This window comes from Peromyscus eremicus, chromosome 14, assembly GCF_949786415.1.
Source record: "Peromyscus eremicus chromosome 14, PerEre_H2_v1, whole genome shotgun sequence".
Taxonomy (NCBI): domain Eukaryota; kingdom Metazoa; phylum Chordata; class Mammalia; order Rodentia; family Cricetidae; genus Peromyscus; species Peromyscus eremicus.
Window position 1 is genome coordinate 7,686,903 of NC_081430.1, and position 21,614 is coordinate 7,708,516.

The 21,614-nt window shown below is 36.9% G+C and overlaps 1 protein-coding gene across 1 annotated transcript in view; it reads left to right on the forward strand.

The window, feature by feature from the left end:
- The window catches only part of Meox2 (mesenchyme homeobox 2), a 61,220-nt gene extending 51,701 nt beyond the window's left edge, over positions 1-9,519 (forward strand). The window contains exon 3 of the mRNA XM_059279502.1: positions 8,175-9,519. Within this exon, the coding sequence (XP_059135485.1) occupies positions 8,175-8,399 (225 nt within the window). The 3' untranslated portion in view covers positions 8,400-9,519. The remainder of the gene's footprint in view (positions 1-8,174) is intronic.
- Positions 9,520-21,614: the final 12,095 nt, after the last annotated feature.

The window sequence follows — 21,614 nt, forward strand, 5'->3', positions numbered from 1 at the left end:
AATAAAATTTAGAAATGTAGATTAAATTGTATGTTAAAAACATCATATGTAACATATGTTGTTTTATATTTATCCTAATTTAATAGTATTTCTTAAATCTAAATATTTTTCTTGATTTTGATAAAAGCTTTTAATACTCAAATATAAATAAATAATTCGCTATACAAAGGGAGAGTGAAAGATGTAATAATTTAGACTCAGAGAAGAATTATGTAGATGAATAATTACCTATTTTCTAAAACTTATATGTAGTTATATGAATCTTTACTGTGCTTTAACGCTGATTTTTTTTCCTGTGATTGTCTAGAAAATGTGTACTTATGCAGTAGAGTACGTTAAGATATTTTTGCTATAATTATGTCATTGATCACTATATGAGCCACATGTTTTAACAAGACACATTGATGTTTTCATAAAGATTTTCCTCAATGCTTAGATATTTCTTAGATAAAGGTAAGACATGTTAAATTCTCAAACATCCCTCAGAAAGTTAACTTCACAAATCCTACCTGAGGAGCTATCATAAAATTTCCTAAATGGGTTGCACGTTTACACACACACACACACACACACACACACACACACGCTTGTGTCCTCCATAATGAAATATTAAGGCACTCTATAATTCCATCGATTATAGATTCTGCAATTACCTTCCAATTTCTTCTTGCAAGGAGAAGGGGTCCTGCTTTGTAAAGTGCTTCTTTTTGGCAAATAGTTTTTAAATAACATTTTTTATACTGTATAAGAATGGGGACCCTAGGACAAAGCTGCATTTCCATTTTGTAATGCCAGTTTGCAGGGCAGTAATAAGTCTAGTAATCTTCCCGCATCGAATTTATAGCTAGCAGTTCTGACATCATCTCATGTCCTCTTCATGATTAACAGTAGCAGGTCTGTTTGGGACATTTTACAAATCCAGTGTGAAAATCCCCCTGTCAAAAGTGTTTTAAACCATACAAACTAATTCTGGCTTTCTGTCTCCATCCAGTATAGGAGGAAAAATCTGCCAGACTTTTGGTATTGTGGAGTGGGGGAAAGAAGGAGGCAGCACTAGGGATGACCTGAAGTACTAGAAAACGGGACGGAAACAGGACATTTCTAGAGTTTAGGATCCCAAGCACAGGAAAAGGAGATACGCCCACTTGACCGAGCTGAACAGAGGTTCAGCGGTGAAGTCTTGTAAACAAGCTGCAATTGCTAGAATCGACACATTGTATTCAGGGCACCTCTGGTAACATAAATGGAAAAATCTCACCTAGTTGGATCAGGCTGTTACTGAAAGTGAGAGACATTAGATTTTCTTTGTTACTCATAAATCACTAAATGATCTAATGACAAGTATTTTCAAAATACCCATCCATTTTTATTAATATAAGAAAGAATTATCTTTTGCACAAAATATACAGTATTTAGTCCTTCACGTTGCCTTTTTTACATGATGTTGTACCTCTGCAAATTTATTTTTATAAATCTATATGGATAAGTTTAACTATTTGCTAAGTTGTTTCAATGATCAGTAAATGATATATTTGAAACTTAGGACTATCTGCACAGCCAGTGATTTTAGAATGCCCCTTCTTTTCATTCCAGCAGTGTTTAAGTCATTTAAAATAACAAGGACCAATACTTTTATGACATTTATTTTGAAAGGCCATACATGATGTGACTTCTACTAGGGCAGTGGTTCTCCATCTGTGGATCACTACCCATCGAGAGTCGAAGGATCCTTTCACAGGGGTCACCCAAGACCATCAGAAAACATAGATGTTTACATTATGATTCAGAGCAGTAGCAAAATTAGAGTTATAGAGTAGCGACAAAAATAATTTTATGGTTGGCAGGGAATGGGGGGTCAGCACAACATGAGGAACTGCATTAAAGAGTCACAGCATTAGGAAGGTTGAGGACCACTAAACTAGAAAAATGTCCATGGCATGGGTGAAGTGTAAGTTTTGGTAAGTGTGGTATTTTAAAGGAGATTTTTATTACAAATTAGGGGATATTTCTCTTAAATCTGTAAGATAGTGAAGGCTCACAGATTGGATCATAGCAAATTGTCAATATTCTATATTTTTATACTTACAAAGTGATAAGTTCCTTTATTTCAGAAAGGAGGAGTTTAGATTTATATTTTATCCAGATGATGATTAGAGGTGACTTTATCATATTTAGTACATATTGATAATCCCACCCTGTCAGTTGTCATTTGACATGGTTATAGAGATAAGGCAAGATGTAGAGAAGAGAAGCTTTATTATAACTCTTCTCATGAGCTTGAGCAAAATGGAACCAAGTGGTACCTTGATGTGTCTTTAGGGATTGTTTGCTGTTCAAGAATTTTAAAACATACCAGAAGAAAAGTGCCGAATTTAGTTTAGATCTTTTCAAACAATTAACTAAATTTATTGTAGTGTTGATTTTAGATAGAGATACTTCACTTAACTGAATGATGAGCCTATTTATCTTATGTAAAAAATAAGATGAAGAAGAAATACTTTTCATTGTGTATTGGTGTGAATGAAATAGGCCAACTGAGTTGGATTCAAACAGGCAGAGCACAGAGCAGAGAATTATTTAACTTTTGCTACCTGGCAGCATGCTAAAGGTGCAGTTCAAATAAATCAATACTCCAGCAAGTTTATCTCTCACACATATTACTTTGGTTCCATCGTTTGGAAAAAATAGTGAAATATATGTATACATATTAGATATATACATATATTCCTTATTATATCATACATATATATATAAAACCGTTAAGATGCAATTGTGTCCACAAGATGAAAATTACTTAGGAAGCTCTATTTCTTGCTTCTCTAGTGACTTGTTTCTCACTCATTATGCTATTTGACATTGGCTGAGAAGAACTAAATTCCGTTTGTTCGAAAATATGAGAAACAGCCTGGGTGGTGGTGGCGCACGCCTTTAATCCCAGCGCTCGGGAAGCAGAGGCAGGCTGATTTTAATGAGGCCAGCCTGGTCTTCAAAGCGAGTTCCAGGACAGCCAGAGCTACACAGAGAAACCCTGTCTTGAAAAAACCAAAAAAAGAAAAAAGAAAAGAAAAGAAAATATGAGAAATAGCAAATTTTTCTGACACATTAATATGGATGAGTCATAAGACATAAACGGAGAAAATAGAGGACTCAGAACCAAAACTAGATCCAGAAGGTCCTTAAGTCTGTGCCTAAGTAAAGGGGAGTCGCAGGCTGGTAAATAGGACTTTAGTCTTCCGTCCTACAGGCATCCTGACCCCCCCCCCCCACACACACACCTTTGCACACTGACAACCAACACCAGAAGGCACAGTTTTTGATGCAATATGTCTCTAGATATGTCAGGACCCCTTCTTTTAACCACATGTAAACTTGTCTGTTCAAACAAAGTGAAGGTAGAGAAGTTCTTTTCTTTGTTTTTCTTCCTCACTTTAATATTTGTGTGGTTCCAGTTCTTCAGTTCACCTGCTGATGATACCATTGACCTACTGGGACGGGGCTGCCCTAGGGCCTGTCGATGCTGTGTGTATCAGATTAACTACCATGACCAAATTTAATCACTAGAAATGCATGATTAAATCTGAAATTGTATTTCTGAAATATTCTTTGAATGTTTTCACATCTTAAATATATGAATCCATATTTGTTAGACAATGGAGAAAATACTTCTCTTGCCCACATTATAATGAAAATCATTAGAATATTAACACCAAAAATTCAAGATGTTTGAAGACATCTATATAGGTAACTGACATTTTCAGTTTTGATACAAATACTTAGTGTTATATCTGTCTCCCCCAGAGAGGTACTATATAAATATGAATTATGACACTGTCATATTGAAATTTCATCAATCAACATGCCTCTAGGTACCTTGGAAATTTTACACTCCAGATTCATATTTAATTTTTGTTTCTTTGTGGTATATTATGGATCCCAAAAACAATTGCTGTGCATACTGAGCTGTCATGTAGATGAATAACAAGTCAAGTAAAGAACTGGGAATCAGTATTTAGTCAGTGACACAATGGTCTTCTTTTTAAATACGCCCATAGAAGATAAAAATTGTGATTTCTAACTTTGAGCTTGGTAGTATATGACTGAAATCCCAGTAATTTGGAGGTGAAGGAAGAGGATCAAGAGTTTTAGGCTGATCTGAGCAACATAGTAAGTTTCAGAATAGCCTCAATGTACAGTTAGACCCTGTGTCAATATAAACAAAGCAACAAAAACAAAATAATAAAACCAATTTCTGAAGCAATCATAAAAAGTTCTCTTGATAGCTTTCTTTTGTGATATAGTCAAGTATGGTAATAGAAATTTTTGTTTCATCATCCAGGTAATTTAAACATTAAATATTTTTGTTAACCATTGGAGAATAAAGAAACTTAATAAAATATTCTAAAAAGTAAAGACCACAACTAGGTACTTACGTATTGGCTATTACCACGGCGGCAAGCTCTTATTGGGCCTTGTGATTTCTCACATGAAGAGTTTGTTGAACCTACTTTTTGCTTACAGAGCTACTAAGAGTATAGAAGGTTTGATCAACGTTGCTTTAACTTTATCAAAATGGTCCTCTTCTTGTTCCATTTCTTAGAATGAAGGATTTAATTTTATTTGAGTTGTTAAGTCATTTATTTGGAGCTTTATCTTAGCTGTTAACATGAAGAAAAGTAAATGCACAAAGCTCTCATTTTCCAGAAGATATGACAGGAAGCAGATAAAACTGACTTGAAGTACAGATAAAATAATAAATGTGCATAAATGTCATATGTTCTGATTAAATTAGTCATTATCAGATTTGATTTTTGTGGAAAATAGTTGATAAAATAATTTCTTAGAAGCTAAGAATTGATTTTAGGTGACTAGAACAAAATTTGAAAAGGGGAAGGATGCCCAAAACAGCAAAAATAAGGAGACATAATTATTAATTTGTTTCATTAACTCTGTGGCAACACAACCGTGTGGACTCTGAGAGTGAGCAGAGATAAAGCTAAATGCATTTCCTCTACCATTGAGAGGATGAATTGTAGCAGGAATCTTAAATGGTCTTATTAATAAAATCAAACCTGAGGCCAGTTATTGGGGTGAATGCTGGAAGATCAGAGAAACAGAACAAGCCACAGCTACCTCACCTCGCCAGTTCCTCAGCTGATCCTGTTTCCTCAGACTGGAAGCCTCTGTGTCCTCATCTGAATGGGTGTCAGCTGAACTGTGCTGCTCAAAAGCCTAAATGCTTAACCAGCCAAAAGCTTCTAGTTTCTGGTTTTCACACCTTATATACCTTTCTGCTTTCTGCCATCACTCCCTGGAATTAAAGGCTCACTTTCTGGGATTAAAGGTGTGAGTCACCATGCTTGGCTGTATCCTTGAAACACACAGAGATCCAGGTAGATCTCTGCCTCTGGAATGCTAGGATTAAAGGTGTGAGTGCCACCATTTTCTAGCCTCTGTATCTAGTGGCTGTTCTGTTCTTTGACCCCAGATAAGTTTATTAGGGTGCACAATATTTTGGGGAACACAATACCACCACAGTGAATCTCTCATCAGAAATTATCAATGGCAACAACTCCAACAGCAGATAGTTAAGGACCTTCTTTAAATATGAAGCTAATAAGGACACATTCTCATATACAAAAAAGCTTCAACTACATCCAGTATGAATCTACTATTTACAAATATCTTCTAAAAGTTAGAATAAAACCTAGTTCTTTGAGATTTTTAAATAATGTGTTTTAACCATGCTCACTTTTCTCTTGATTTAGATTCATTTTCCAGGTACTACCACCCATCCACCTTTGTGTCCTTTTAAACACAAAAACAAAAACAAAAGCATCCAGACCAAATATTGTTAGATATGTGGGCTTTCACTGGAGCCTATTCAACTTGTCAGGAGCTACACTCTTAGAGAAGATTGACTCCTTTTCCCAGGAGCTTTCAATTGCCCATAGCTCCACTAGCAGGGGTGGGATTTCAGGCCCAGCTCCACTTTTCACGTTGGTGTTTGGTCTGGCTGGGGCTTACACAGGTCTTGTGTGTGCTGTCAAAACCATTGTGAGTTAAAATGTGCAACTGTCCTGCTGTGTCCGGAAGACACTGTTTCCTTGTAGTCACACACCATGTCTGACTCTTAAATGAGTTCCTCTCCACTCTTTGGCAAAGAACCCTGAGCTATTGGGAGAAGGGAGTGCATTTAGGGCTGAGCATTCTTCAGTTTCTTATTCTCTTCCCCTTGACTTACTGTGGGTCTCAGTGTTAATCACTATCTACTGCTCACAAAAACTTCTCTGAAGACAGTTGAGAAATGCATTGATCTACAGGTATAACAATAAGATACCAAAAGTAAAGAAAAAGGAGGCACTCCTGGCAACCAATGAATCCCAAGGTTACATTATGCACTGTGTTTTTCTTTTATATAGTGAGACTTTTACTCCAGTCACTTAACCTTTGTTTCAACTCCTCACTATAAAATTAAAATAGTAAAACAGAAAAAATATATTATAAATAGTGTATGAATAGGGCTGTAGTCAAGCTGTCTATCCCCTGTAGCTACCTAGTAAAAGGCAAGTGCTGACCTTTTGGTTAGTAAGTTGTAATAGTATGTGGACATCTATCAATAACCTTTAAATCACCAACTTTTTTTTGCTATATTTCTGATTCTGTACTGTTAAATGTATTAATATGTGCATGGGTAATATCTGATGTATGATTCCCATTATTACTTAAAGTGACCCAAATGAGAGTCTAAAGAAAAGATATATGTAATAATTCATTGTGCAAACATTTGTAAACAGGCCACCGGCTTCAGTGTGTAATATTCAAATGTCTTTGAAAACCGAACACACTTCTCATGATTTCCCCTCAGCACTCTGTATTGGTAGAAATTGAGAATGTGGTGTGTTCTAAATGTTTTTGATGCAGAAGAATATGGTCTTTTTCTATCAGATATGAAAATGTGTTTCTGTCAGAGGTGTAGGAGTTTGGTGAAGGCATATGCTTAGTATGAGTTATAACACAGGGAGAGATGGTCACAGAAGTGGGTGGACTGGTTAATAAATTGACCCATAGCAGCTTGCAAAAAGTCTGTAAAATACAAAAATGAACTGTGAAGAAATTGAACACAAACCAGGAAAAAAAATAACCAAATGAAAGAAGCAAAGGGATTATAAACACGACAGTTTACTTTAGCAGAGATTTACAAAACCAAACCAAAATAAGAGCAGAGTAAGCAGTCATATACTAGGAAAAAATGTTACAAACCAATCTAACCCTTGGTAAATACATTAATCAATCTGCATTCATGACTGAACCAATGTGGGACTAACCCAGGGAAGCTCTCTCTGTCATTGTACTGAGAATGATCTTCACAATCACAATCGCTTTAGCCGTTTGACAAAGTTTCTGGGTCTTCACCCAGGGGAGTCTCATGATAAGTGCTGAGAATTTTTATTGTGGCCGCATTTTTTAGCAACAGTTAGATGATATTTGCAAAGTAAATGTTAATAAAAGCAAGAGCACAAAGAAGGCCCGTAAGATCTGCTTCCTGTAGACCACTGGGGGAACAAGTGTCCAGCAATTATGCGCACAGACAGTCCCCAGCTGAGCAACAGCGGGCTCCAGACTTTTCTTCATTCGAGTTTTATTGCGGTATCATTCCATAAAAACCAAGAAGCACCTGGACGTTGACTGAGGTGAATTATGATTTTCCCATTGACGTGAATGGGTTTGTGGAGATACATTGCCATCACAAGTTAGGGGACATTTGTAATGAATAGTTCCCTTCCAGAGGCCGATTTATCACCGACAAACCAGCACATACTCTATGGTCAAGTCAAAGAAAAGCTTCAGAGAACGGATAAATATATGGCAGAGACACATATTTACATACGTAAATACACGGCAGAGACAAATACATTTTCTTTGGTTCATAAACTTCAGTTCAGTGCTTTCGAACAAACTCCTCCACCTCTTTCTACTTTTGTGTCGTGTGTTGGCGTTTATGAAAATTCTGTGTAAGGGCTGTCTAAGCATTTTCAATTATCATGAACTCGCGACCTGACCCAGTGCAATGCTGCAGGGTTTCTGTAATCGCGGCGTCATGACGTCTGCGTGCAGGCCCTGGAGGAACTAGGTTTCAGCGCCCGCTTTGACTTATTTATTCCCTTCCCTTCCAGGTGAAAGTGTGGTTCCAGAACAGGAGAATGAAGTGGAAGCGGGTCAAAGGGGGGCAGCAAGGGGCTGCAGCTCGCGAAAAGGAACTGGTGAATGTGAAAAAGGGAACGCTTCTCCCGTCGGAGCTGTCAGGGATTGGTGCGGCGACCCTCCAGCAGACGGGGGACTCACTAGCAAATGACGACAGTCGCGACAGCGACCACAGCTCAGAGCATGCACACTTGTGATATACACAGGGACCAGCTCCATTCTCAGGAAAGCACCATTGTGATGGCAAGCCTTACCCAAACATCGTTTACATGGCAGATGACTGTGGCAGCGTTGCTTAATATAACTAAATGCAGGCATCTCAAGTCTCGTTTCTCACGGTTGATAGAAGGTTTACACTAAGTGCCTCTTATTGAAGATGCTTCCACAGTGAAATTGGAGAAGGGGAGCGTATTCCAAATACACTTGTTCCTATATGTGACAGAGAGGGAGATGAGTGTTTGCTTTGGGTTTCACTGAAAATTAAATTGTCACCAAGAGCAAACTCGATAAGAAGTTTCTTTTCAAGATGTCTCCAAGGCAAAGATGTTAAAAATAAAAATGCTTTGAACATTCCAATTGTACCAGGTCATGTGTATGACACTGGGCAGGTATTTACTTTTGCTTGCACTGAAAAGTAAATTGCTATCAAGTTAACCCATGAAATAGTTTATCCTGAACAGCCACAGTGCCTGAAATCACCAAGTGGATGGAAAATGTATTCAAACTCTGTATATATTACCCCTAAATCATTTTCCTGTCTTCACTAATTTTAGCAAACGCATTCGTATTAGCTGATGAATATAGGCTCCCCCATTGACAACCACAGCCAAGCTTCCTGTATTTTTATACAGTTTTGTCAGTCAGAGACAGTCAGTATGTGCTTACTTGTGTTCATGTAGAGAAAATGAAGTAGAGTCTGATAGGACATACTCTTGTACCACAGACAAAACAAATCTTCTGTTGCATTTACTATCAACTGCTGCTGATACATTATAGAACATACCTAGCCCCTCGAGTCTTCCTCTTTTATAGCTTGAAAAACCTTAGGATCATAGGCAGATCAGTTACCTTGCAAAAAGAGTGTTGCGTGGCAAATGTCTAATTTTATATCTTTAAATTGTTAGTGCTATGGATGTGATTCAATTAACAGGAAAAGGTTTTTTTCCTCATTGTTTAAGATATCAAACCAAGTGCCAAAGCTAATTCTTCAAGAGAATAGATGAGAAATTCTGAATATCTGAAAATTAGACTCAGCAAAAATACCTTATTTTCATATGCTCTATATTCATGCAGAACAAGTCTTTGTATTTTGTAAAAAAAAAAAAATATTGAATAAATGATCCTTCGAATAATTATTGTCTCCCTACTGTGACTTCATTGATTTGAATAGATTTATCTATTTATCTGAAACCAGGGCTGGTCTGGAACTCCTTAGGTAGTTCAGCCTTGCCTTATTCTCACAACAATCTTTTGCCTCACTCAGCCTCCCAGGTGCTGGAATTACAGGCTGGAACCACATGACAAGCTAAATTTAATAGATTTTAAAATATATATACTTAAAATGTCTCCTAATTTTTTGCTTCTATATAAATCTAAATGGATGTGAGCAATGAATCATTTATATTCCATAATTTCTGAAGTTTTTATTATGGCACAAAAAATTCATGGGTAACCAAAGAATTTTTAAGACCACGCATATTCTAAACACAGTTTGATAAATGAAATGGTAATATATTTCAACAGCTGTGGTTGAATTTCAACAGTAATGTATTTTAACACATATCTTTGTCTAATAGTTTTATTTTATTTTATTTTTTATTTTTTGGTATTTAGTGCCAAACCCAAAGACTCAGCCATGCTACAAGTGTCCCCTAATATTGATCTACCTGTCCAGCCTGCAGACAGATGTTTTACATTCATAATATCCAACTTTTGGTGTGGAATACAAACTAAACAAGCTAAAGAGAATCCCCAGTTGTAATATTGCTGCTGGAAGAAACAGAAGAGGACTCACTGCACACTTGGTGTCAAAGCCCGACTTACCACTATCACAGTGTTATTGGTATACTCTTTGTCCCCCAGCAGTTAGGGAATTACCAGTGGAGTCCTCCCCCTCCACCTGCCTTCCCCATTATTTTGAAACAGTAAAAATTCCCCAAACCATCATTGTGTGATTGATTTTATTTCCTTTAGAATATTTAGACTAATAAAAATATATCCAATTTAATTTAACTTATTTTAATGTGATAACAATAGTATTCAGGAAATAAAGTGAACAACTATGCTATTTGTATCACAGTTTTTCCTCTGTGCAATAATTTTTATCTCATTAAACAGCAATATTTCTGAATTAACATTGATGAAGAGATCATTCCCATTGGCATAGAACAGATATCATCAATCACTTGAATGAATATGAAGTATATTTGTATTGGTAACATAGTTAGGTGGGTTGACATTTTTATTTTAGAATACAATTCAAACTGAAACAGCTTTACAAATTGAGTATAAAGTAAATACAAATCAAATTGAAGTCAATAGAGAAGAGTTGTGGAATAATTCATTTGGGAAAGGAAACAGTTTCCAGAAGTAACAGACAAAGGCTGCTTAGAAGTGACTAAAGTTTGTTATGAGACAAAAGCATTTATATATCAGAATTATAGCTCATTATGACCAGTAAAATCAAAGGAAATGATTCTCAATACACAAGACATTCAATAATGGAATGAGGCAGGTTTAAAATGGATTAAATCTTTTAATGAGCAATCCTAAAATGAAACACTGATTCCACAGAATCGAACAGGTATGAAAGGTCACATGGCTGACCAAAACCACAATTTGTTGACATGGATTCAAATGACCCATTGGAGACACAAGTTCACAGTCAACACCCCAACAAGTGAACACATACAGTAACAGTAATTACAAGCAGGCTTTTGGTTTTGTTTCTGCACTGAGGATTGAGTTCAGTGCTGTCTATATGATAAACAAGTTCCCTAATACTGAGCTACGTCACCATCCCTCAGAGTGATGGTAATTAGAACTTAGTACATTTTGCAGTATCTCAGTATTTACTTACATTCAAAGTGATACATACACTATATAGGCTTCATTCTTTTCTTAGAATTTAAATATTTTAGGACAATTAAAGTATCATTAACTGTCATCTGGGATCTTCCATAAGTGCTCACAATCAAGAGAAAAGGAATTGTATGTGTGTGTGGAGGGGGTTTCTTAATGATATAAAATCTTATTACACACTGCCTGTGTTTTCATATAATATTCTTTCCGAGATACCATGGGACAGCATGAAAACACCGATCTCTGGAAATGGTATGTAAATATTATGCATAGTTATGGTGATTTCCCAGCAGGGGTCAGAGGGATAAAGGAATGAATACTACATATCTTTTTGCAAATCATCAACATGATTCTATTTTTTAATTCCCATAGTTACTCAGAGCTTTTGGGGGAGTTGATTCCAAATGTTATTGTGAACATAGGTTACTAAGTCAATTTTATTTACTTTGTTTTTGTCCACAGATAGCTGGTGTACCTGAATAATTTTTTTTTTATGGCAAACTCAATATTTTTTTCAGCTCTTACAGAATATAGTTAAATGTACTGAACAAAAGAATAAAAATGACATCAGAAAAATTACTGCCCTATCAAATAGTGAGGGCCAATAAAAAGTTATTTAATATTTAAACTTTGTTTTTTCTTTGTTTTTGTGATTTTCTATTATGCATTTTACTACTGTAAACATGTCTTTTCCCTTTCCTTTCCTTCCTTCCTTCCTTTCTTCCTCCCTCCCTCCCTCCCTCCCTCCCTCCCCCTCTCTCTCTCTCTTTCTTTCTTTCTTTCTTTCTTTGTTTCTTTCTTTCGTTCGTTCGTTCTTTATTTATTTTGCATCCCAAACACAGTTTCTGCTCCCTCCTCTCCTCCCAGTCCCTCCCCCAACCTCCCTTATTCCCCACTCCCATCCACTCCACTTCTGTTTCTATTCAGAAAGGGGCAGGCTTCCCATGGATACAGACAAAACTTGTCATGTCAAGTTATACCAAGACTAAGCACTTTGCCTTGTATTAAGGCTGGGCAAGATGACCCAGTCTGAGGAGTAGGGTCCCAAAAGTCAGCAAAGGAGTCAGTGCTCCCACTGTTAGGAGTTGTGACAAGATGACCAAACTACAGAACTGTCACATCTATGCAGAGGGCCTAGGTCAGTCCCATGCAGGCTCCCTGGTTGTTGGTTCAGTCTCTGTGAGCCCCTGTGAGCCCAGGTTAGTTGATTCTGTGGCATTTCTTGTGATGTCCTTGACCCCTCTGGCTCCTACAGTCCATCCTCCCCCTCTTCTGCAGGATTCCCTGAGCACTGCCTAGTGTCTGACTGTGTGTCTCTGCGTTATTTTCCACCAGTTGCTGGATGAAGCTCTCTGAAGACTATTGCGCTGGGCACCGATCTATGAGTACAGCAGAATGTTGTTAGACATCGTGACATTGACATTTTCTCCCCTCCAGTCGTGTTTGGTTTTAATCTTAGGTCTCTGGGTCATCCAGCCTCTGGGTCCTGGCACTCCAGGCAGTGTCAGGGGTGGGCTCACTCTCATGGCATGGGTTTCAGGCTGGACCAGTCTTTGAACAGCCACTCCCACGATCCCTGTGCCAGCCCGACCCCAGCACATCCCATAGGCAGGGCAGATTGTAGGTCATAGTTTACATGGCTGGGTTGATGTCCTAATCCCTCCACTGGAAGTCTTGCCTGATCACAGGAGATGACCAGTTCAGGCTACATACCCGCAATTGCTGGGAGTCTTAGCTGGCGTCATCCTTGTCGATTCCTGGGAGTTTCCCTTGAACCAAGCTTCTATCTCACCCGGAAATGCTTCCTTTTTCCAGTCGTCTCCTTCAGTACCCTCCCCACTGCCACCATACCCTCCACCTGATCCCACATATTCCCATATCCACCTGCCCTTAGTCCACCCTCCAAAAAAAATCTCTTTAATTTTCCCCTTTTCAGGGAGATCTGAGTTTCCCCTTGGACCGTCTTTGTCACCTAGCTTCTCTTGGTCTGAGGATTGTAACCTGGTTATCCTTTACTTTACAGGAAATATCCACTTATAAGTGAGTGCATACCATGTTTGTCTTTCTGGGTCTGGGTTACCTCACTCAGGATGATTTTTTTTTTCTCGTTCCATCCATTTGCCTTTGAAATTCATGACGTCATTGTTTTTAACGGCTGAGTAGTACTCCATGTGTAAATGTGCCACGTTTTCTTTACCCATTTTTCAGTTGAGGGGCAGCTAGATTGTATTCAGGTCCTGGCTGTTATGAATATAGCTGCTGCGAACATAACTGAGCAAGTGTAATTACGGTATGATTGAGCATCCTTTGGTTATATGATGAAGAGAGCTTTGGCTGGCTCTTGAGGTAGATTGATTCCTAATTTTCTGAGAAACTGCCATATTGATTTCCAAAGCGGCTGCACAAGTTTTCATTCCCGCGATCAATGGAGGAGAGTTCCCTTTGTTCCCCATCCTCTCCAGCATGAGCTGTCATCAGTGTTTTTGCTCTTAACCTTCCTGACAGGTGTAAGGTGGAATCTCAGAGTCGTTTTGATTTTCATTTCCCTGATGCTAAGGATGGTGAACATTTCCTCAAGGGTTTCTAAGCCAGCTGAGATTTTTCTGTTGTGATGGCTCAGCCATTAAAGACTAGGCTCACAACCAAAATTATCATGCATTTTTATAATTATTATACCTTGACAGTTAAAATGCTTTAAAATACTTTAAATATAGACCAGCATAAACATGTGTTTACATGTCTGATTGTTCCCTCAATAAGCTGACCTTGTTTTATTCAAGTCTAATTTCAAATCATAGTTAAAAATTCCAGAAAAATTTTTTGTAACATTACAAAATATTTAATACTTCCTTGATAAAATACGGTTTATTTTATTAAGAATGGGTTTCAAAAATAGTTCCAAAATTAGAATGGCTCCATACATACATTTTGCAACAACCACTTCATAGTGTCACTGTCATATTGCTTCTTGGTACAGAGTGGGTTAACCTGCAGCAATCTTACATTCAGGGTAGTCTTACTATTTCTTCTCTTTTGATGTAAGTCACAGAGATGAACATATTTTCTTTAAATTAAAGAGTAATCACAGGACTTAGAGATGCTTATATCTTTTACCCTCTCATTTAACATACTAATAGTTGAAATATCATTTATTATGTTTTTTTAATTTAGCAAATATAGTTTTTAAATACATCATGGCTTGCCCTAGGTTGATGAAATATTAGACACAAACTGTTATTATAGCTGAGTTATTAATACTAGTTGAATGATCTCTTTGACTTTCACTTTCTTTAGTGCAGAATCCAATTTTATTTGGATTTTCCAGCATTAGAGTATGGCAATATTTTATGGCCACATGTCTATATGATCCAATAGAGTGGGTTGATGATTAAAAAAATAGAAAAAGTTGACAGAGAATGTGTTACGTCCTCTGAGCAAATACATCTCCAGCTGAGACAATATTTCATGGCAGATTGAAAAAACTAAAAAGACACTTTGGAAGCACCCTTGTGGTAAACTTCTTGGATTGCAGTGGAAGCAGATGCGAAGTAGAGTGTGAGGTCAAACTATATTTTTAACAAAAACATACCTTAGAAAGATCGAGAAGCAGACATATAAAATATCAATCTTTAAAATAAAATCAATTATTTATTTAAAATTTTCCAGCACATGAAAATTTATTGCTGTAATGAAAGCCAAATAGATAAATTTAGAAAAGTATCTGTTTTTATGAACATTTTGGTTTTTAAAATATATATCTTTAGACTGAACACAAAATTTAAATATTTGATATGTTTATGAAAGACTATATTTGTGTGTGTGTTATTTTGATATTGCAAAGTTGATAAATCAAGGGAATTTTCCTAATGATTTTACTTGAAATTCGCTATGACTTCTTTACGTATTTATGTAAGTATTCAGCTAACAGTCACTCTTAGTCATCTCATACTGTAGTGAGTAGCTGACTGGGCCATGCCCTGAAGCACCGCCCTTAGTGTGACAGCTGCAGCTATTAACATCTGCCTATGACCTTGAGGTACCTCTCCCTGGGACATGGCCACCAGGGACCCTTAAGGCCTGGGATGCACTTATGCCCTCTCTTGGCTACCTCATGGTTTTAGATGCTGAGATCTTGGACCAAGCTGTTTAGCATGGGACATAGTTCAGCTTTCCCGGATCCTACAATAAATCTGTGGTTGTGAGTTTACCCTCAAATAAATTCCTTTGATCATTAAGCCAATTTCGTGCATTGTTAGCGTTTTAATCACATTACCATATCAATACACTGTTTCTATTTGGTGCTCTGCTCAGTTTTCAGGCTGCTTGATTTATGTATTGTATTCCTACCCTGGCCACACTTGGAGAAGGATTCACTAGTTAGAGTGGTTGTCCAAGTTGTTATTCTGGTTCTGTTTCTTTAGTTCCTTGAGTGCTGGGAGGAAGTAGTTTAACCCACTCTTGGAGCTGCACACAAAGTTGCAGTTATAAAGCCCAGTGACATTCAAAATACATTTTTTCCTCAATGTTCAACTCTGAGAACTTTTATACGACCAAATTTTTAAGCTACTGTGGCAAAACCATGGATTTTCATCATTTGTGCTCTTCATTTTCAAACTAAGCTTTATAGTTAAAATTTTATTGATACTATACTTCAATATTAAACCTCACAGACTGCTATATAAATTTTTATTTGCTCAAACAAAATGTTTTTCTCTAATAGATAATTTAAGAATTTGAGAACTAGGGATGGTTAGTGGTTAATAGTACTTCCTGCTCTTGTAAAGGGCCGAAGTTTGCTTTCCAACACCCAGTATGGGCAGCGTAAAACCTCCTTCAACTCCAGCTCCAGGGGAATCAACACCTTCTTCTGACCTGTATGAGCAACAGGACACACTTGTACATGCAAACATATATGTGCACATACATACACATAAATGAAAATAAATACATCTTTAAGAAAAAGAATTTGAGTGCTATGATTTCATGTAATTCTACCTAACAAATAAGCTAATCATATAAAATTTAAAAACATTGTTTTCAAAGTATTTTACAAACATAATCAAAATTGGTGAAATTTCATCTGTAATTAAAACCTTTAAAACCAACTATATGAAACTGTGACTCTTTTCCAAAGATGCATTGGGAGTTCCAGATTGTTCCTTGGTCAGGTACACAGAATGCAATATCCTGTAATACACTTTGCAAACTAGTTAAGGAATTTACATTAGGAAATGATGCCTTTTCTGTTTAGTTTCCTATCCATTATGTAAGTATTTACTGATTTCTTCCCCATTGACTGTTGGCTTCATGGGAACAAAGGATGCCTCTAGCTTTGTGAAAAGTCTCTGGTAGCCTACATTCAGAATTCTTGTGAATTAGAGACATCATACTTAAAATATTGGTTTACTATGGCCTGTGAACCATCTTTGTAAATGTAGAGCCCCAATCAAAATGTACCCCTTGAAGATTTGTAGTGCATTAGTTACTTGAGAATGCACATTCACTGAAATCTCGACTGCTTGTATTAATTGATAGTTATGTTTGAATATCTGTATAACTTAAATGCTATGAAGTTCCCCCAAAAGATACCTAAGATTTGTCTAAGGTTAATTTGAAATGGAGTCTTCAAACATTTTTTTTCTGGTGGGTAATGTGTAGATATCACAAAGCAAATCAAAATGGGGGTATGGATTTTGAACTTTTACTCATATCATGTCAGAAGAGAAAAGCTAGAAAGAAAAGTTTAGAAACAGGTTTTAACAGATGTTCATATATGGTTCAGAGGAAAAGGAAATTCTTCCCTACGGCTCAGATGCCTGTTTTGTGGTTGTCAGAATGTCTTACAGACAGCTTGGCTGTTATCCCACATCCATTGTTGGTAGTCTGGTATGAAGGACGCCATCTGTGCAGCATGGAAGTCTCTTATGAAAATGGATTGATAATTATGTTCCATGCAGGTGCTGTTAAAGTGAAATCAGGTGTCAAACTTACAGTTGCCTAAATGGCTCTGGTGTGTTGAGAAAGAATGGCTTGCCATATTGTGAAATGGGTTTTAAGCATAACATTTCAGCATTCCTGTCTTCGGGTGCTGCAAAGGTCAGACTGCTTAGCAAAGCTGTAAAATTCTTAAACTCTTTCCACCATCAACAGTAAAAGAAAGCTTCACTTTGAATCAAGGATATAGGTCAGATCAAAGTTATTACATTTCCTAGCTAAAATACCTTTCCAATTACATCATTTTCCCCTGAAAAATTGGTAAAGGAATAGTGCATTGAAAACTCTGATGCCTCAATCCAACATACAAAAACTACTTTATAAAACAAAATCAGTCTTCCACGGGTATTAATAGGAACCCATTATTTCAGAATTCAGTAGTGGTGTCTCCATATAAGACAACAGTGTCCGATTTCATTTGACCATTGGAACTGTCATAAGTCTCCATGATTTGAGTACAGATGTTGCTCGTAGAATAAAAACTTCACTATTACCTACGAATCTTCCCTTACCATCGCTCATCAGTGATGACCTAGCAGCCTTTTACAATGCACTCAACACATTATGCCGTTAACCCTTAACACAGCATCATCACTTGAGTTTCAGTATTTACTGGGGCTTTTATACCAGGTCACTGAAACTTACTCAGTTGAGATACCTTTTTTTGCCATAACTAGCAGAGCTGGGGCTTAACATGTCTGTACTCGTTAACTCCTAAAACTTTTCTTTCTGTTATTCCAAAAAGATTTTTTTCTTAAAACAAATATATGAGTTAGAAGAGTCTTTCTTATTCGCTAATCAAATCTCAAAGAAAAGGTCATTAACATAGTGTCTTAGTGAAGATACACCATGACCACAGCAACTCTCATAAAGAAAATATTTAATTGGGGCAGCTCACTTTTAATTTCAGAAGTTCAGTCCATTACAATCATGAAGAGGAGCATAACAATGTGCAGGCAGAGTTGGTGCTGGAGCGGAGAATGCTACAACTTGCAGGCAACAGGAGGTCAAATGTCTCACTGAGTGTGGCTTGAGCATATATGAGACTTCAAAGACTACTTCCACAGTGACACACTTCCTCCAACAAGACCACACCTACTCCAATAAGGCTACACTTCCTAATAGTACCACTCCCTTTGGGTGCCATTTTCTTTCAAACCACCACACATAGCAAACAATTATATATTTATATACTACTTGCTTATAATCAAAACTACAGCCATTGTTGCCAAGGCAATAAACAAAAAAAACAATAAAAAAAGAAGCAAGTGCAAAGATGCCTCTTTCATTGCACATCTGTTGATGCTGTTATACTTAGGAACTTGAATCGAGATGCTCTTTGTTCTTAAAGTTTATTTTCAATTAATATGGAGCAATTCTATGAAGGGAAGGTGTGATGTTTCCATACACATGATTTTGTGCGGAGACTGTTCAAAAAATCAAGTAATTAGAATACCTGGAATAATCAAGTTAGTGGAATTAGCATATGTACTATGTCAAATGTTTATCATGTCTTTCTTCTCCTTCAGCTGACTTTGAAAGGCATGACACTTACTATGTTAACTGCAATCTACCTATTGGGCAAGAAAACATTTACACTTACTCCTTCTAGGGGTGACTTTGTGCCTCCTTATTAAACTCTTTTAATACTTGTCTTCAAATCAATAAAACCTACGTTGGAATCCAGAAATTCCACTAGTAGGGGTATACCTGCTATAATTTGCATGATCAGCATCCCCTAAAGGTTCATGTATTAAAAATATGGTCCTGTACTGCTGCTTTTGAGAGTTAGTGGGATCTTTTAGGAGACCTGCTGAGGCAAACTCTTAAATGAAACTATCACTATGGCCTCATTCTCCTTTCCTTCCTGTCTGAGGTGAGCAGTTTTGTTCCACTGTGTTCCTTTGTCAATATGTTCTACCTAGACAAGTCCAAAGTCACAAGGCTCTTAGATCTGTAAAATGGTGAGTCAAAACCAAAATCTCTTAGGCATTTTGTTATAGGTTTGGAAAGCTAGTATAAATACCCAAAGAAAATTATGGCTGAGACATTCACATGTCCACATTTTTTGCAACAGGAGTTGAGAAAGATATCAGTTTATGTGTCCATCAATGGGCGAGTGAATTTTAAAAAGAATGGTGTGTGTACCTAAGGAATGCTATTCACTGACAAAAGGAAGAAAATTTTATGTTTTGGGTCAATGTGGGTGAAAATGGAGAGTATTGTGTAATGAAAATAAGTCAGACAAATTCAGTTCTAGAAAATGTCATTCTTATGAGGTTGATTTTGTATCAAAATTCTTGTTTTTTACTCTGTATTATATTAAAAATATTAAGTAAAAACTGCAAAGTTTTTTTGTCCTGCTAAACACTGTGATGTGAAAATAATTGTCAGAGTTCAGACAACTAACAATTACAACATGAAATCAGCACATATTTGTGCTATACATGGTTATATACATATGTATAAATGATAATAATAAAGAAAAAGGCCATCAATTTGAAATAGGGAGGGATGGGAAGAGTTGGAGGAAGGAAAGGAAAAAGGAGAAGTAATGCAATTATATTTTAATTTAAATACATGTTAAGAAAAATAACTGTCAACTAAATACCTAAAGAAAATACAGAAAAGTGGTGAGAAGTAGTGTGGAGTGTTGTTATTTAGATCTTGGGCTTATGCAGATGTGTTCAGTTATACTCTCTGGAGCAGGCTCAGCAATCCATGACTCCACTAAAATAAACAATAACTTTCCAAAAGAAGTATTTAATTACCCTGAGGTGATCAGCAACAAATTTGAAACACTATTTGAAACACGACCCTACTTAGTCTTAACAATAAAAACCCAAAGTCAGATAGATATCAAGGTGAAAGCTGAAAGATCAGAGAAGCAGAGCAGCAGCCACTAGAAAAGTCTTACCTCTATGAAACCTCAGGAGGAATGAGGGGCCAAGATTCTGTCTCCACCAACATATATTCCTGTCTTTACCTCCCTAGTGCTGGGATTGAAGATGTGCACCACCACTGCCCAGCTCTGTTTGTCTTTTAGAGTGATTCAATCTCATGTAGCCCAGTGTGGCCTTAAACTCCTGCTCTTCCTGCTTCCTCCTCCCAAGTGCTGGGATTAAAGGTATGTGCCACCATTACCTGGCCTCTATGGTTAACTAGTGGATAACTCTGCCCTCTGATCTCCAGACAAGCTTTATCTGTAAGAAAACAACAACAACAAAAATATCATACAATATTTCCCCCTTTTTTTCCTAACTAAAAAGTGAAGGTTTTAACTAATATAGAAAAACTATATACAACAAGTACAATAACTATATACAAATATATACAGGCAATAATTACATTAAAAATGTCTAGTCCATTAGCATTTGAAAAATTCAGAGAAAATACTCCATTATCTGTCCCATCTTGGTGAACCCAAAGTGTTGTAACAAATTCATCTATCCTAACTTGCATTACCAACCAAAAACTGTCCTTTTATGTCTCTCAACCTTTATATCATATATACTTTATATCACTTCAGTGAGTTTCTTTTCTGAGTCTGGTAACAAGAAAAACTATGACTATAACCATTTAGTCTTCAACTCCAAGATACCTGAGAAGGATATAATATTACTCAAGTAAACAGAAAGGGCAGAGCAAACGACTTCCAAAAATAAGAAATGATAGAAACAACTGGGCGGCCGTAGAGCATGCCTTTAGTCCCAGCACTTGGGAGGCAGAGCCAGGTGGATCTCTGTGAGTTTGAGGCCAGCCTAGTCTACAGAGCAAGATCCAAGACAGATACCAAAACTACACAGAGAAATCCTTTCTCAAAAAAACAAAAAATAAAGAAAGAAAAGAAATGACAGAAACAGCTGCCTGGACAGTCATCTAAGGTTCCTCTGCAACATTAGGGCATCCATCTTCAGCCTACAGGCCTAGAATATCTGACAGACTTATCTGTGAAGCAGGATTTTTGAACGGCTGTCCTACCTTGTTTTCAAAAGTTCTGTAGTCACATTCTTTTCTGTCCTGCTTGTCCAATTTGGACAGCATACTGTCAATAATTGAGGCAAGGACATTTTCTTGTCCAGTGCCTAACTTTTGCCACAAAGAAAGTAAATTCCATGTGGAGTTTCTTCAATAGCCACAATCTTCTCTGAAGTAGATTGGTGCTGCCAGGAGCAGACATGTCTCATTATCATTTGAAAAAAATAACTTTGTTATTAAAATATCTTAATTGCCATATTCTGTAAACTCCTGAAGTGTTTGAAGACCACTTGCCAATCTAAAATATATTTCTGTTTGACTTTGAAAACATACCTAACATGACTACAAGTTTGATTGTA